This window comes from Panulirus ornatus, chromosome 25 (genome assembly GCF_036320965.1).
Source record: "Panulirus ornatus isolate Po-2019 chromosome 25, ASM3632096v1, whole genome shotgun sequence".
Lineage (NCBI taxonomy): Eukaryota > Metazoa > Arthropoda > Malacostraca > Decapoda > Palinuridae > Panulirus > Panulirus ornatus.
Window position 1 is genome coordinate 23,213,822 of NC_092248.1, and position 18,171 is coordinate 23,231,992.

The 18,171-nt window shown below is 38.6% G+C and overlaps 1 protein-coding gene across 1 annotated transcript in view; it reads right to left on the bottom strand.

The window, feature by feature from the left end:
- The window catches only part of LOC139757332 (ionotropic receptor 21a-like), a 93,886-nt gene that overhangs the window by 2,996 nt on the left and 72,719 nt on the right, over positions 1 to 18,171 (bottom strand). Inside the window, exon 9 of the mRNA XM_071677754.1 lies at positions 12,569 to 12,706. Within this exon, the coding sequence (XP_071533855.1) occupies positions 12,569 to 12,706 (138 nt within the window). The remainder of the gene's footprint in view (positions 1 to 12,568; positions 12,707 to 18,171) is intronic.

The following is an 18,171-nucleotide window of genomic DNA, read 5'->3' on the forward strand; positions in this document are numbered from 1 at the left end:
AGGGTGGGGAGAGCAATCATCCTGACCTCCACTAACATAGCATGAGTCACATCATGTAGGGTTGGGGAGAGCAATCATCCTGACCTCCACTAACATAGCATGAGTCACATCATGTAGGGTTGGGGAGAGCAATCATCCTGACCTCCACTAACATAGCATGAGTCACATCATGTAGGGTTGGGGAGAGCAATCATCCTGACCTCCACTAACATAGCATGAGTCACATCATGTAGGGTTGGGGAGAGTAATCATCCTGACCTCCACTAACATAGCATGAGTCACATCATGTAGGGTTGGGGAGAGCAATCATCCTGACCTCCACTAACATAGCATGAGTCACATCATGTAGGGTTGGGGAGAGCAATCATCCTGACCTCCACTAACATAGCATGAGTCACATCATGTAGGGTTGGGGAGAGTATTCATCCTGACCTCCACTAACATAGCATGAGTCACATCATGTAGGGTTGGGGAGAGCAATCATCCTGACCTCCACTAACATAGCATGAGTCACATCATGTAGGGTTGGGGAGAGTAATCATCCTGACCTCCACTAACATAGCATGAGTCACATCATGTAGGGTTGGGGAGAGCAATCATCCTGACCTCCACTAACATAGCATGAGTCACATCATGTAGGGTTGGGGAGAGCAGTCATCCTAACCTCCACTAACATAGTATGAATCACATCATGTAGGGTCGGGGGAGCAATCATCCTAACCTACACAAACATAGTATGAGTCACATCATGTAGGGTACGGAGAGTAACCATCCTAGACTCTACTAACATCGTGTGAGTCACATAATGTAGAGTCAGGAGAGCAAACATCCTGGCCTCCACTAACATAGTGTGAATCACATCATGTAGGGTGAGGAGTGCAATCATCCTGGCCCGCACTAACATAGTGCGAATCACATCATGTAGTGTGGGGAGTGCAGTCATCCTGACCTCCACTAATATAGTGTGAGTCACATCATGTAGGGTGGGAAGTGCAATCATCCTGACCTCCACTAACATTGTGTGAGTCATATCATGTAGGATGGAGAGAGAAATCATCCTGGCTTCCACTAACATAGCGTGTGTCACATCATGTAGGGTGGGGAGAGCAATCATCCTGACCTTCACTAACATAGTGTGAGTCACATCATGTAGAGTGGGGAGAGGAATCATCCTGGCCTCCACTAACATAGTGTGAGTCACATTATGTAGCGTCTGGAGAGCAATTATCCTGCCCTCCACTAACATAGTGTGAGTCACATCATGTAAGGTAGGAAAGCAATCATCCTGGCCTCCACTAACATAGTGTGAGTCTCATCATGTAGGGTGGGGAGTGCAATCATCTTGATCTCCACTAACATAGTGTGAGTCACGTCATGTAGTGTAGGGAGGGTAATCATCCTGGTCTTCACTGACTTAGTGTGAATCACATCATGTAGGGATGGGAGAGGAATCACCTTTATTTCACTAACATAGTGTGAGTCACATAATGTAGGGTGGGGAGAGCATTTATATTGACCTGCCCTAACATTGTGTGAGTTCCATCATGTAGGGTGGGGAGAGCTATCATACCGACCTCCACTAACATAGTGAGGGTCACATCATATAGGGTGTGGGGAGCAATCATCCTGGCCTCCACTAACATAGTGTAAGGCACATCATATAGGGTGTGGGGAGCAATCATCCTGGCCTCCACTAACATAGTGTAAGGCACATCATATAGGGTGTGGAGAGCAATCATCCTGACCACCACTAACATAGTGTGTCACATCATGTAGGGTGGGGAGAGCAATCATCCTGACCACCACTAACATAGTGTGAGTCACATCATGTAGTGTGGGGAGGGTAATCATCCTGGTCTCCACTGACTTAGTGTGAATCACATCATGTAGGGATGGGAGAGGAATCACCTTTATTTCACTAACATAGTGTGAGTCACATAATGTAGGGTGGGGAGAGCATTTATATTGACCTGCCCTAACATTGTGTGAGTTCCATCATGTAGGGTGGGGAGAGCTATCATACCGACCTCCACTAACATAGTGAGAGTCACATCATATAGGGTGTGGGGAGCAATCATCCTGGCCTCCACTAACATAGTGTAAGGCACATCATATAGGGTGTGGAGAGCAATCATCCTGACCACCACTAACATAGTGTAAGGCACATCATATAGGGTGTGGAGAGCAATCATCCTGACCACCACTAACATAGTGTGTCACATCATGTAGGGTGGGGAGAGCAATCATCCTGACCACCACTAACATAGTGTGTCACATCATGTAGGGTGGGGAGAGCAATCATCCTGACCTCCACTAACATAGTGTGCTCCACATCATACAGGGTGGGGAGAGCTATCATCCTGACAACCACTAACATAATGTGAGTCACATCATGTAGGGTGGGGGAGAGCAATCATCCTTATCACCACTAACATAGTGTGTCGCATCATGTAGTGTCGGGAGAGCAATCATCTGGCCTCCACTAACATAGTGTGAGTCACATCATGTAGGATGGGGATGGCAATCATCCTGACCTCCACTAACAATGTGTGAGTGACGTCATATGGGGTTGGGGAGAGCAATCATCTGGCCTCCACTAACAGTGTGTGAGTCACATCATGTAGGTAGGGGAGAGCAATCATCCTTACCACCACTAACATAGCGTGAGTCACATCATGTAGGTAGGGGAGGGTAATCATCCTGGCCTCCACTAACAGTGTGTGAGTGACGTTATGTGGGGTGGGGAGAGCAATCATGCTGGCCTCCACTAACAGTGTGTGAGTGACGTTATGTGGGGTGGGGAGAGCAATCATGCTGGCCTCCACTAACATAATGTGTCACATCTTCCCTATCGTGCCATCGTTCATTGCTTAGCACTATCTTGACCATCCCAGCAAAGAAGTAAACAGTGGTTGGCAAATCCTCTATGTATTATTAGCGGCAGTCCCAGCAGCAGTCCTAGCAGCAGTCCCAGCGGCAGTCCCAGCAGCAGTCCTAGCAGCAGTCCCAGCGGCAGTCCCAGCGGCAGTCCCAGCATCATTCCCAGTGGCAGTCCCAGCGGCAGTCCCAGCAGCAGTCCCAGCGGTAGTCCCAGCGGTATTCCTAGCACACTATTGTTTCCACAAACATCCCACTCATGGGCACGTGCATAGCAGCGGAGCCAAGTCGTCCTGGGTTTCTTTTCATATCAAGATTTTGTGTCGATGTTACATACATGTATGTATTGTGTTGATGTTACATACATATATGTATTGTGTTGATGTTACATACATGTATGTATTGTGTTGATAGTACATACATGTATGTATTGTGTTGATAGTACATACATGTATGTATTGTGTTGATAGTACATACATGTATGTATTGTGTTGATGTTACATACATGTATGTATTGTGTTGATGGTACATACATGTATGTATTGTGTTGATGTTACATACATGTATGTATTGTGTTGATAGTACATACATGTATGTATTGCGTTGATGGTACATAAATGTATGTATTGTGTTGATGTTACATACATGTATGTATTGTGTTGATGTTACATACATGTATGTATTGTGTTGATAGTACATACATGTATGTATTGCGTTGATGGTACATAAATGTATGTATTGTGTTGATGTTACATACATGTATGTATTGTGTTGATGTTACATACATGTATGTATTGTGTTGATAGTACATACATGTATGTATTGTGTTGATGGCACATACATGTATGTATTGTGTTGATGTCACATACATGTATGTATTGTGTTGATGGTACATACATGTATGTATTGTGTTGATAGTACATACATGTATGTATTGTGTTGATGTTACATACATGTATGTATTGTGTTGATGTTACATACATATATGTATTGTGTTGATGTTACATACATGTATGTATTGTGTTGATGTTACATACATGTATATATTGTGTTGATGGTACATACATGTATGTATTGTGTTGATGGTACATACATGTATGTATTGTGTTGATGTTACATTCATGTATGTATTGTGTTGATGTTACATACATGTATGTATTGTGTTGATGGTACATACATGTATGTATTGTGTTGATATTACATACATGTATGTATTGTGTTGATGTTACATACATGTATGTATTGTGTTGATGTTACATACATGTATGTATTGTGTTGATAGTACATACATGTATGTATTGTGTTGATGTTACATACATGTAGGTATTGTGTTGATAGTACATACATGTACGTATTCTGCTGATAGTACATACATGTATGTATTGTGTTGATGTTACATACATGTATGTAGTGTGATGATGTTACATACATGTATGTATTGTGTTGATAGTACATACATGTATGTATTGTGTTGATGTTACCTTCTTGTATGTATTGTGTTGATGTTACATACATGTATGTATTGTGTTATGTTACCTACATGTATGTATTGTGTTGATAGTACATACATGTATGTATTGTGTTGATAATAAATTCATGTATGTAGTGTAAAGCCCTTTCATGTTTACCCAAGACGTTTCACATGCCCTGGTTCAGTCCATTGACAGCACGACGACCCCGGTATACCACATCTTTCTAAGTCACTTTCTTCCTGGCACGCTTTTCACCCTCCTGTATGTTCAGGCCCATATCGCTCAAAATCTTGTTCACTCCATCCTTCCACCTCTAATGTGGTCTCCCGCTTCTCCTTGTTCCCTCCATCTCTGACACATAAATCCTCTTTGTCAATCTTTCCTCACTCATTTTCTTCATATGTCCAAACCATTTCAAGACACCCTCCTCTGCTCTCTTGATCATACTCTTTTTATTACTACACTTCTCTCTTTCCCTTTCATTACTTACTCGATCAAACCACCTCACACCACATACTGTCCACCCTTTTTTATAGCCCATGCCTCACAACTATATAACATTGTTGGAACTACTACTCTTTCAAACCAATTATTGCTCTCCGAGGTAACGTTCTCTCCTTCCACACATTCTTCATCGTTCCCAGAACCTTCACCCCCTCTCCCACCCTGTGACTCACCTCCGCTTCCATGGTTCCATTAGCTGCTAAGTCCACTCCCAGATATCTAAAACACTTCCCTTACTCCATTTTTTTCTCCACTCAAACTTGCATTACAATTTACCTGTCTCTCAACCCTATTGAACCTGATAACATTGCTCTTATTTACATTTACTCTCAGCTTTCTCCATTCACACACTTTTCCAAACTCAGTCACCAACTTGTGGAATTGTTCATTCGAATCAGCCACCACTGCTGTATCATAGGCAAACAACAACTGACTCACTTCCCAAGCTCCCTCATCATCAACAGACTGCATACTTACCCCTTTTTCCAAAACTCTTGCATCTACCTCCCTAATCACCCCACCCATAGACACATTAAACAATTATGAAGACATCACACACCCCCTGCTGCAAGCCAACATTCACTGGGAACCAATCACTCTCCTCTCCTCCTACTAGTACACATGCCTTACATCCTTCGTAAAAACTTTTTACTGCTTCTAGCAACTTACCTCCCACACCATATACTCTTAAAACCTTCAACAAAGCATCTCTATTAACCCCATCATACACCTTCTCCAGATTCATGAATGCATGCAAGTCCATCCGTTTTTCTAAGTATTTATCACACATTTTTTAAAGCAAACACCTGATCCACACATTCTCTACCACTTCTGAAACCACGCTGCTCTTCCTCAATCTGATGCTCTGTACATGCCTTCACCCTCTCAGTCAATACCCCTCGCATGTAATGTCCCAGGAATACTCAACAAACTTATGCCTCTGTAGTTTGAACACTCACATTTATCCCCTTTGCCTTTGTACAATGGCGCTATGCATGCATTCCGCCAGTTCTCAGGCACTTCACCATGATCCATACATACAATGAATATCCTCACCATCCAATTAACAACATAGTCACCCCCTTTTTTATTCATTCTACTGCAATAACATCCAAACCCGCCGCCTTGACGGATTTTTTTTTCTTCCGCAAAGCTTTCACGACCTATTCTCTCTAAACCAAACCATTCTCTCTGGCCCTCTCACTTCGCACACCACCTCGACCAAAACACTCTATATCTGCCTCATTATCATCAAACACACTCAGCAAACCTTCAAAGTACTCATTCAATCTCCTTTTCACTTCATCACTACCTGTTGTTGCTTCCCCACTTGCCCCCTTCACCGATGTTTTCATTTGTTCTTTTGTCTTACGCACGTTATTTATCTCATTCCAAAACATCTTTTCATTCTCCGTAAAATTTAATGATACTCTCTTACCCCATCTCTCATTTGTCCTCTTTTTCAACCTATGCACCTTTTTGTTGATCTGCCGCTTTCTTTTATACATCTCCCAGTCATTTGCAGTCCTTCCTTGCAAGTATCGTCCAAACGCCTGTCTTTTCTCTTTCACTCACAACTTTATTTCTTCACCCCACCACTCGCTACCTTTCTAATCTGCCCACCTCCCACCTTTCTCATGCCACATGCATCTTTTGCACAAGCCATCACTGTTTCCCTAAATACATCCCATTCCTCACCCACTCCCCTCACGTCATTTGCTCTCACCTTTTACCATTCTGCACTCAATCTCCTAGTATTTCCTCAAACGAGTCTCCTTTTCAAGTTCACTTACTCTCACCACTCTCTTCACCCCAACATTTTCTCTTCTTTTCTGAAAACCTCTACAAATGTCCACTGCCTCCACAAGATAGAGATCAGACATCCCTCCAGCTGCCCCTCTCAGCTCATTAACATCCTAAAGTCTCTCTTTCACACGCCTATCATTTAACACCCAATCCAATAGCGCTCTCTGGTCATCTCGCCTACTTACGTACGTATACTTATGTATATCTATCTTTTTAAACCTGGTATTCCCAATCACCAATCCTTTTTCAGCACACAAATCCACATACTCTTTACTATTTCCATTCACAACGCTGAATACCCCACTTACACCAATTCTACCTTCAAATGCCACATTACTCACCTTTGCATTTAAATCACCTATCAGTAAAACCCTGTCTCGTGCATCAAAGCCGCTGACACACTCACTGAGCTGCTCCCCAAACACTTGTCTCATGATCTTTCTTCTCATGACCTGGTGCAAATGCACTAATGAATACTCATCTCTCTAATCCACTTTCAGTTTTACCCATAGCAACCTAGAATTTATTTTCTTACATTCTATCACATATTTCCACAACTTCTGCTTCAGGAGTAGTGTTACTCCTTCCTTAGCTCTTGTCCTCTTAAATATGGGGGATATGTAACAAAACATATAGACGTATTGTGATGGTATACTTGAAATCAACACATTCAATTTACTTAAAATCACTTATAATGGTCTTTCTTACAACATAGTTTTTGATAATGATAATAATAATAATAATAATAATAATAATAATAATAATAATAATAGTAATAATGATTATAATAATAATAATGATGATAATAATAAGGATAATAATAATGATGATAATAATAATGATGATAATGATAATGATAATAATAATGATAATAATAATAATAATAATAATAATAATAATAATAATAATAATAATGATAATAATAATAATAATGATAATAATAATAATGATAATGATAATAATAACAATAATAATAATAATAATAATAATAATAATAATAATAATAATAATAATAATAATAATACTAATAATGATAATGATAAAAATAATGATAATAATAATAACAATAATAATAATAATAATAATAATAATAATAATAATAATAATAATAATAATAATAATAATAATAATGATAATAATAATAATAATAATAATAGTAATAATGACAACAATTGTAATAATGATTACAGTAATGATAATGATAATGAAAATTATCGTTATCATTATTATTATTATCATTATCATTATTATTATCATCATTATTATTATTTTCTTTCTTTTCTTTCATACTATTCGCCATTTCCCGCATTAGCAAGGTAGCGTTAAGAACAGAGGACTGGGCCTTTGAGGGAATATCCTCACCTGGCCCCCTTCTCTGTTCTTTCTTTTGGAAAATTAAAAAAAAACGAGAGGGGAGGATTATTATTATCATTATTAGTATTATTATTATAATTATTATTATCATTATCATTATTATTATTACCATCATCATTATTATTAATGATAACAATAACAGTTAGTATTTCTTCATTGACCTCGTCCATCAAAGGATGGGGTACATTCTGGTGCATAGATCAAATGCTGCTGTTGGTTGATATAACCAAGACGCTTGAGTCTGGCAGGGCTCGCAGTGTGCAATAGGGCCGTGTCGAGCTGGATTGAGGTGTTCCAGTAAATATGTATAGAATACAATAAGAAATACATCCCCATCTTCCTATAAGGAAGGATAGGATGCGAGAAGGATGTCTAGGTCCTTATTTCTAACTAGGTTCAAATATGCTTCTAATGGAGTGACTTTACTTCTGGCAACTGAGCGTTTGATATGTTGTGATCATAGCGACCTGTAATGTTGCTTCCGATTTACTGGTAAAAGAGACATTTGTTTGAAATGTTTTGGTTGTCTGCCACAATTGTGTACAGCCCAGTCTGAGAAGTGCAGCCATATTTTGTTTCAGTCGAGGGGGTATGGCTGTTTTCGTATGTTTGTATCAGTGGCTCAGGAAATGCAAATGATTTTATTGACTGTGCTACTGTTATGATCCTTTGTGTACATTTCCTGTAATACGAAGTGTGAGGATGAAAGGCTCATCATCTTACAACTTTTAGGGAGTATCCGCAGCTGGAAGATCACTGGCCAACCTGTTCTCGTTTTCAGCAAGTGCAGGAGGAGAGGTGATACTCAAGACAGTGAGTGTGAGGGAGTTCTGGCGGAGTGTCAACAGACATCGGTTTATTTGTTGAACCAGAGAAGGAGAGTTAGGTGGGTGTGACTGTGTAGCTTGAAGAACTAATCTACACACACAAACCACAATCCTCTCAAAAATACGGGTTAATAAGGGAGGTCTCGGTACGTAGTAGAGAGCTGCAAGTTTGCTGTGTATAGTGCTGCTCCACTCTGGGAAGCGGTGGAGGGATGCGTCAAGGAGTCCACTTCTGTAGGCTACGGACGCATAGCCAGATGATCCACCAGGTGGTGATGGTCCGGCGCTGAAAATTTACGTGGCCATGTGATATAGATCTTGAAACTTCCGCATGTTCTCCACCAAGACCTGCTTCTGTTGTGGCATCGGATGATCTTTAGATATAGAAGAGGAGATAACGTTAGATGATGTTTGTAGCCAGAGGGATGGAGCAGGAGCTTGTATCACATCTTAATCTCCTTCCATGCTGAGTGTCCCGTATCTGTGTGTAAAGTTCTGTGTCGGTGGTTAATGGTGCAACATCACACAAACAAAAACAACGTAATTCAAACGACAGCAGATCATTAGGTACTTTCGAGGTTGTGATATCAAAAACTCACAGATTAGTTTGGTAGACATAAGAAGGCATACAGACAATTAAACGAGGAAAACATGAAAGTTGTGGCTAACGAGGCACAAATGATATAATTCTTGAAGCGAAATATTTATCAATTCTATTCTTAAACGTTTTTATAGTCCTGCTGTCAACCACTTCAAATTGTAAATAATTCCATATGTTAACAACCACGTTGAAGAAAACGTACTTCGCCTAATTTGAAGTCAAACGTTTGTTCACTAGTTTGCATCCATTACTGAAAGTGCCATCAGACCAATCAGGTGATAAGGAGGTTGTTAGATGAAAATTAACAAAGTCTTTGATAATTTAAAATTTTTGTATTAGTTCACCTCATAAGTTCTCTTCTTTAAGCTTGATAGAATTTGTATATCGGTTTGAGGATTATTTTGGTAGCTGTGCGTTGTACTTTCTCTAGTCTATCTCTGTCATTTTTCAGGAAGAATGACCAAATGTAAACATCAAATTCAAGAAGGAAACACACCAATGAACTGTAAGGAGAAAGGATGTTTTCCCTTGACTAAAATCTGAAAACCTTACCTATGGATCCAAGAATTGTGTGTTCGCCCTCCTCACCGCTTCTGTGAGCTGCTTACATGGTTTTAAGTCACCAGAGATTATTACGCCCAAGTCTTTTTCCTCAATTACCTTCTGTAGCTTAAGAGAATTCATACTGCAGCTTACCTTTGCGTGTTTACAACCGATATGTTATACTTTGCGCTTATTAATATCAAAGTTCATTTGCCACCCATGAGTCCAGCCCACCAGTTTGTTTACGTCAGTTTAAAGCTCCAAATGTTCAAGTTCATTTTCAGATATATTTTCCAGCCCATTTATCAATCGTTTGCGAATTCTTATCTTACATTACAGCTCATTATCAATGTAATTTATATATATGAGAAAGAGAACCGGTCCCAAGGTTGATCCTTGAGGCACACCACTGGTTACGTCTAATTACAACACTTTGATGACGACCACTCAACCTATCTACCCAACTACAACCCATCAACAGGGCTGACTTAAAAGTTTGCAAGGAACCTTTGACGCGGAAACTTATTGAATGTTTTTTGAGAAGTATAAAGGTGATGTCATCTGCTTTACTTTCATCATACATGTGGATTTATATCATAAGATAAATCAATGTTTACAATTCTGTCTTGAATGATGGTTTCCATAAGTTTTTCAGCTGGAGACATTAAGCTCAACAGACGATAATTTCTGGGTAATGACTTATTATCATTTCTGAATATCAGAGCCACATTGACAACCTTCCATTCATGTGGCACTTTTCCTGCAGCAAGTGACTTACTGAAGAGGTCAGTAAAGGGCTTAATTGTCTTATGTTTCACCTTTTTCATCGCCCTCGGATACAACATATCTGGCCCTCCTGTTGTATTTATTTTCAATCCATTTATTGGTGATAAAATGTCTTCATCACATATGATCATCCGTTACTGAACGTCCTCCTGTCTTATCAGTGAAACTGGTGGTTTCAGGAAATGAGTTGTGTTATCGATCGTAAACATAGATGAAAAAAAATAATATAAGATTTTTTTCCGTGGCTCAGTTATGTTGAAGTCAGCTTGTGTCCCTTACTTGATGTTTCACTTGTTTCTAACATTACTAAAACCTCATCAGTGTTTCTTACACTATCATTAGCAATATACTCTTTACGCTGACGTTTACCTTGGATAATTCTCTTAGTTTTTCGACGCAAAGTTGCATGATTTACCTTATGTTGGTAATTGGCCTCTTTTAGTTTCAGATGCAATTTTCTTCTTTTTCTTTCTTTATAGCTAACATCCGCGTCTTTATTTCACTGTTTGACCAACTTGGCTTTATTTCGGATAAGACTTTTTGGTACGCGATGACGCATATGTTTCCTCTACAACTTTGCAAGTCTTACCGAGGCGTATCATAGCTACTTTCACATCACTTTCATTGACCATATCCTCCTACTTTTGCCTGTCACGAGCAATGTGTGTGTGTGTGTGTGTGTGTGTGTGTGTGTGTGTGTGTGTGTGTGATACGTTATCCACGTGGGGAGCACGACGGTCTTCTAAGTGCATGACGGTGTTCTACGTGCATGACAGGTTCTAGATGCATGATATTCTGTTTGTTTCATTTCATAAAGTCTCTCAGTCTTAACATTTTGCCTTTAACTACGTCGTATGTCTCGGTGTTAAGTATGTTCTTCTCCCTCTAACTACCTCGTACATCTTGATCATATCCAAACTATTTTACGACTTTCATCACAGAAAACGTGTTCAGCTAAACTGTACTTTGCAGTGACATTTTCATTATCTTTCCTAATTTTCTTTACTTTTTGTCTGGAATATAGTGTTCCTCCACTTCAGAAAACTTCAGTGTCACGTCTGTTAATCTTGTGTCTTACTAAACTTTACGTTTCTGGTGCCAGCTCATTTTTCTGCCAAGTTCTTCAGTGTTGATTCGTGAGACAAGCAGAGTTCTCTACGCTCCCTCTCATTCACCAGGCCTTAAGTTTACCTGGTCTCTAACCGTGACACGCTATTGGCTGTTGTTTCCCACAGCTTCTGTGTGGAGAGCAGCCACTCGAGGACTGACCGTTATGATGATGCCTTCTCCCTTCCTTCGAGGAACTACGCTGTGTCAGTCTCTTCCTGAGTCTGTCTTTTCCTCTTCATATAACATTTCTTCCATTGAGCGTCAGGTCCACAAACACCTGAGGATTCCTGATTAATCTATTTTTTTCTCCAAGATGGTCTTGACTGGGGCATGTCATCTGCCCGGGTCATGTCCTTCATTATGTTTCCTGCTCCTCTCTATTCCAGTGTCGGTGTCTCTAGGTCTCTGTTCCCCATGCTAGCAGTCTGTTCGACAGCCACAAAAACTGCACCTGGTTCCACTCTACACCCACTGACCGGCAGTTTCCGTCTCTCTGATAACATGGAAGGTGTTTATGCAATGTGTTGCTTTGAATTTTGCAAGATTAATAAAGGGAACCATGTTGTTGAGATGAATTTTGCAAGATTGATAAAGGGAACAATGTTGTGTACACAGAGCGAGGAGACTATATATCTTACATTCATATTAATCATCAAGTAGTTACTCACTTTCTGCCGACAGCTCTTTCCAATCCTTCTTCAACGTTGGGTATGATTACAATACGCTCCGCCAGGGCCTTCAGAACGACAGAGTCCGATTCCCTGAAGAATGCAATCCAGGAACTTCCCCAAGGTGGGATTGTGATCCTGCAAAGTTAGATAAGCTGGTGAAATAAAGGTTACTGTATCTTACTACGATGACTCTATCACTTTCATAAATGTATCATACTATGATGACTCTATCAGTGTTCATATATGTATCATCCTATGATGACTATCACTGTTCATATATGTATCATGCTATGATATATCTATCACTGTTCAAAAATGTATCATACTATAATGGCTCTATCACTGTTCATATATGTATCATGCTATGATATCTCTATCACTGTTCATATATGTATCATACTATGATGACTCTATCACTGTACATATATGTATCATACTACGATGTCTCTATCACTGTTCATATACGCATCATACTATGATATCTCTATCACTGTTCATATGTGTATAAGGCTATGATATCTCTATCACTGTTCATATATGTATCATACTATGATGACTCTATCACTGTTCATATATGTATCATGCTATGATATCTCTATCACTGTTACTATATGTATCATACTATGATGTCTCTATCACTATCCATATATGTATCATACGATGACTTCTCACTCACTGTTCATATATGTATCATGCTATGATATCTTTATCGCTGTCCATATATGTATCAAACTATGATGACTATATCATTCTTCATATATGTATCATACTATGATATCTCTGTCACTGTTCATATATATATATCATGCTATGATATATCTACCATCGTTCATATATGCATCATACTAGGATGAATCTATCACTTTTCATGTAATTATCATACTATGATGTCTCTATCACTATTCATACCTATCATACTATGATGTCTCTGTCACTGTTCATATATGTATCATGCTATGATATCGCTATCACTGTTAATATATGTATCATACTATGACGCATCTATCTCAGTTCATATATGTATCATACTATGATGACTCTATCTCTCTTCACATATGCATCATACTATGATGACTCTATCACTGTTCATATATGTATCATACTATGATGTCTCTATCACTGTTCATATATGTATCATGTATGATATCTCTATCACTGTTCATATATGTATCACACTATGTTATCTCTATTACTGTTCAAATATGTATCATGCTATGATATCTCCATCACTGTACATATATGTATCATACTATGATATCTCTATCAATGTTCATATATGTATCATGCTATGATGCTTCTATCACTCTTCATATATGTATCATACAATGATGTCTCTTATCACTCTTCATATATGCATCATACTATGATATCTTTATCACTGTTCATATATGTCATGCTATGATATTTCTATCACTATTCATTTATGTATCATGCTATGATATCTCTATCACTGTTCAAATATGCATCATGCTATGATATCTCTTTCACTGTTCATATATGTATCATACTATGATGTCTCTATCACTGCACCTATATGTATCATACTATGATATCTCTATCATTGTTCATATATGTATCATGTTATAATGGCTCTATCACTCTTCATATATGTATCATACTATGATGTCTCTATCACTGTTCATATATGCATCATACTATGATATCTCTATCATTGTTCATATATATATAATATAATAATGGCTCTATCACTGTTCATATATGTATCATACTATGATGTCTCTATCACTCTTCATATATACATCATGTTATTATATCTCTATCACTGTTCATATATGTATTATACTATGATATCTCTACCACTGTTCATATATGTATCATGCTATAATATCTCTATCATTGTTCATATATGTATCATACTATGATGACGCTATCACTGTTCACATATTTATCATACTATGATATCTCTATCACTGTTCATACATGTATCATGATATAATATCTCTATCACTGTTCATAGATGTATCATACTATGAAGACTCTATCACTGCTCATATATGTATCATACTATGATATCTCTATCGCTATTCATATATGTATCATACTATGATATCTCTATCACTGTTCATATATGCATCATACTATGATATGTCTATCACAGTTCATATATGTATCACACTAGAATATCTCTATCACTGTTCATATATGTATATTACCATGATACCTCTATCACTGTTCATATATGTATCATACTATGATATCTCTATCACTGTTCATATATGTATATTACCATGATACCTCTATCACTTTTCATATATGTATCATACTATGATGACTCTATCACTGTTCATATATGTATCATCCAATAATACCTCTATTACTGTTCATAAATGTATCTTACTATGATATCTCTATCACTGTCCATATATGTATCATGCTGTGATATCTCTATCATAGCATGATATCTCTATCACTGTTCATATTTGTATCATACTATGATGTCTCTATCACTGTTCATATATGTATCATTCTATATCTCTATTACTGTTCATATATGTATCATACTATGATATCTCTATCACTGTTCATATTTGTATCATACTATGATGTCTCTATCACTGTTCATATATGTATCATTCTATATCTCTATTACTGTTCATATATGCATCATACTATGATATCTCTATCATTGTTCATATATATATAATATAATAATGGCTCTATCACTGTTCATATATGTATCATACTATGATATCTCTATCAACGTTCTTATAAGTATCATACTATGATATCTCTGTCACTGTTCATATATGTATCATTCTATGATGTCTCTATTACTGTTCATATATGTATCATACTATGATATCTCTATCACTGTTCATATATGTATCATACTATGATATCTCTAGCACTCTTCATATATGTATCATACTATGATGACTCTATCACTGTTCATATATGTATCATACTATGACTACTCTGTCACTGTTCGTATATGTATTATACTTTGATACCTATATCACTGTTCATATATGTATCATACTATAACTACTCTGTCACTGTTCATATATGTATCATTCTATGATATCTCTATTACTGTTCATATATGTATCATATTATGATTTCTCTATTACTGTTCATATATGTATCATATATATGTATATATGTATCATATATGTGTGAGGAAGTACCAGGAGAGACTGAGTACAGAATGGAAAAAGGTGAGAACAATGGAAGTAAGGGGAGTGTGGGAGGAATGGGATGTATTTAGGGAATCAGTGATGGATTGCGCAAAAGATGCTTGTGGCATTAGAAGAGTGGGAGGTGGGTTGATTAGAAAGGGTAGTGAGTGGTGGGATGAAGAAGTAAGAGTATTAGTGAAAGAGAAGAGAGAGGCATTTGGGCGATTTTTGCAGGGAAGTAATGCAATTGAGTGGTAGATGTATAAAAGAAAGAGACAGGAGGTCAAGAGAAAGGTGCAAGAGGTGAAAAAGAGGGCAAATGAGAGTTGGGGTGAGAGAGTATCATTAAATTTTAGGGAGAATAAAAAGATGTTCTGGAAGGAGGTAAATAAAGTGCGTAAGACAAGGGAGCAAATGGGAACTTCAGTGAAGGGCGCAAATGGGGAGGTGATAACAAGTAGTGGTGATGTGAGAAGGAGATGGAGTGAGTATTTTGAAGGTTTGTTGAATGTGTTTGATGATAGAGTGGCAGATATAGGGTGTTTTGGTCGAGGTGGTGTGCAAAGTGAGAGGGTTAGGGAAAATGATTTGGTAAACAGAGAAGAGGTAGTAAAAGCTTTGCGGAAGATGAAAGCCGGCAAGGCAGCAGGTTTGGATGGTATTGCAGTGGAATTTATTAAAAAAAGGGGGTGACTGTATTATTGACTGGTTGGTAAGGCTATTTAATGTATGTATGACTCATGGTGAGGTGCCTGAGGATTGGCGGAATGCGTGCATAGTGCCATTGTACAAAGGCAAAGGGGATAAGAGTGAGTGCTCAAATTACAGAGGTATAAGTTTGTTGAGTATTCCTGGTAAATTATATGGGAGGGTATTGATTGAGAGGGTGAAGGCATGTACAGAGCATCAGACTGGGGAAGAGCAGTGTGGTTTCAGAAGTGGTAGACGATGTGTGGATCAGGTATTTGTTTTGAAGAATGTATGTGAGAAATACTTAGAAAGGCTAATGGATTTGTATGCAGCATTTATGGATCTGGAGAAGGCATATGATAGAGTTGATAGAGATGCTCTGTGGAAGGTATTAAGAATATATGGTGTGGGAGGAAAGTTGTTAGAAGCAGTGAAAAGTTTTTATCGAGGATGTAAGGCATGTGTACGTGTAGGAAGAGAGGAAAGTGATTGGTTCTCAGTGAATGTAGGTTTGCGGCAGGGGTGTGTGATATTTCCATGGTTGTTTAATTTGTTTATGGATGGGTTGTTAGGGAGGTAAATGCAAGAGTTTTGGAAAAAGGGGCAGGTATGAAGTCTGTTGGGGATGAGAGAGCTTGGGAAGTGAGTCAGTTGTTGTTCGCTGATGATACAGTGCTGGTGGCTGATTCATGTGAGAAACTGCAGAATCTGGTGACTGAGTTTGGTAAAGTGTGTGAAAGAAGAAAGTTAAGAGTAAATGTGAATAAGAGCAAGGTTATTAGGTACAGTAGGGTTGAGGGTCAAGTCAATTGGGAGGTAAGTTTGAATGGAGAAAAACTGGAGGAAGTAAAGTGTTTTAGATATCTGGGAGTGGATCTGGCAGCGGATGGAACCATGGAAGCGGAAGTGAATCATAGGGTGGGGGAGGGGGCGAAAATCCTGGGAGCCTTGAAGAATGTGTGGAAGTCGAGAACATTATCTCGGAAAGCAAAAATGGGTATGTTTGAAGGAATAGTGGTTCCAACAATGTTGTATGGTTGCGAGGCGTGGGCTATGGATAGAGTTGTGCGCAGGAGGATGGATGTGCTGGAAATGAGATGTTTGAGGACAATGTGTGGTGTGAGGTGGTTTGATCGAGTAAGTAACGTAAGGGTAAGAGAGATGTGTGGAAATAAAAAGAGTGTGGTTGAGAGAGCAGAAGAGGGTGTTTTGAAATGGTTTGGGCACATGGAGAGAATGAGTGAGGAAAGATTGACCAAGAGGATATATGTGTCGGAGGTGGAGGGAACGAGGAGAAGTGGGAGACCAAATTGGAGGTTTAAAGATGGAGTGAAAAAGATTTTGTGTGATCGGGGCCTGAGCATGCAGGAGGGTGAAAGGAGGGCAAGGAATAGAGTGAATTGGATCGATGTGGTATACCGGGGTTGACGTGCTGTCAGTGGATTGAATCAGGGCATGTGAAGCGTCTGAGGTAAACCATGGAAAGCTGTGTAGGTATGTATATTTGCGTGTGTGGACGTATGTATATACATGTGTATGAGGGTGGGTTGGGCCATTTCTTTCGTCTGTTTCCTTGCGCTACCTCGCAAACGCGGGAGACAGCGACAAAGCAAAAAAAGAAAAAAAAATATGTATCATACTATGATGACTCTATCACTGCTCATATATGTATCATGCTATGATGACTGAATCACTGTTCATATATGTATCATACTATGATGACTCTATCACTGTTCATATATGTATCATACTATGATAACTCTATCACTG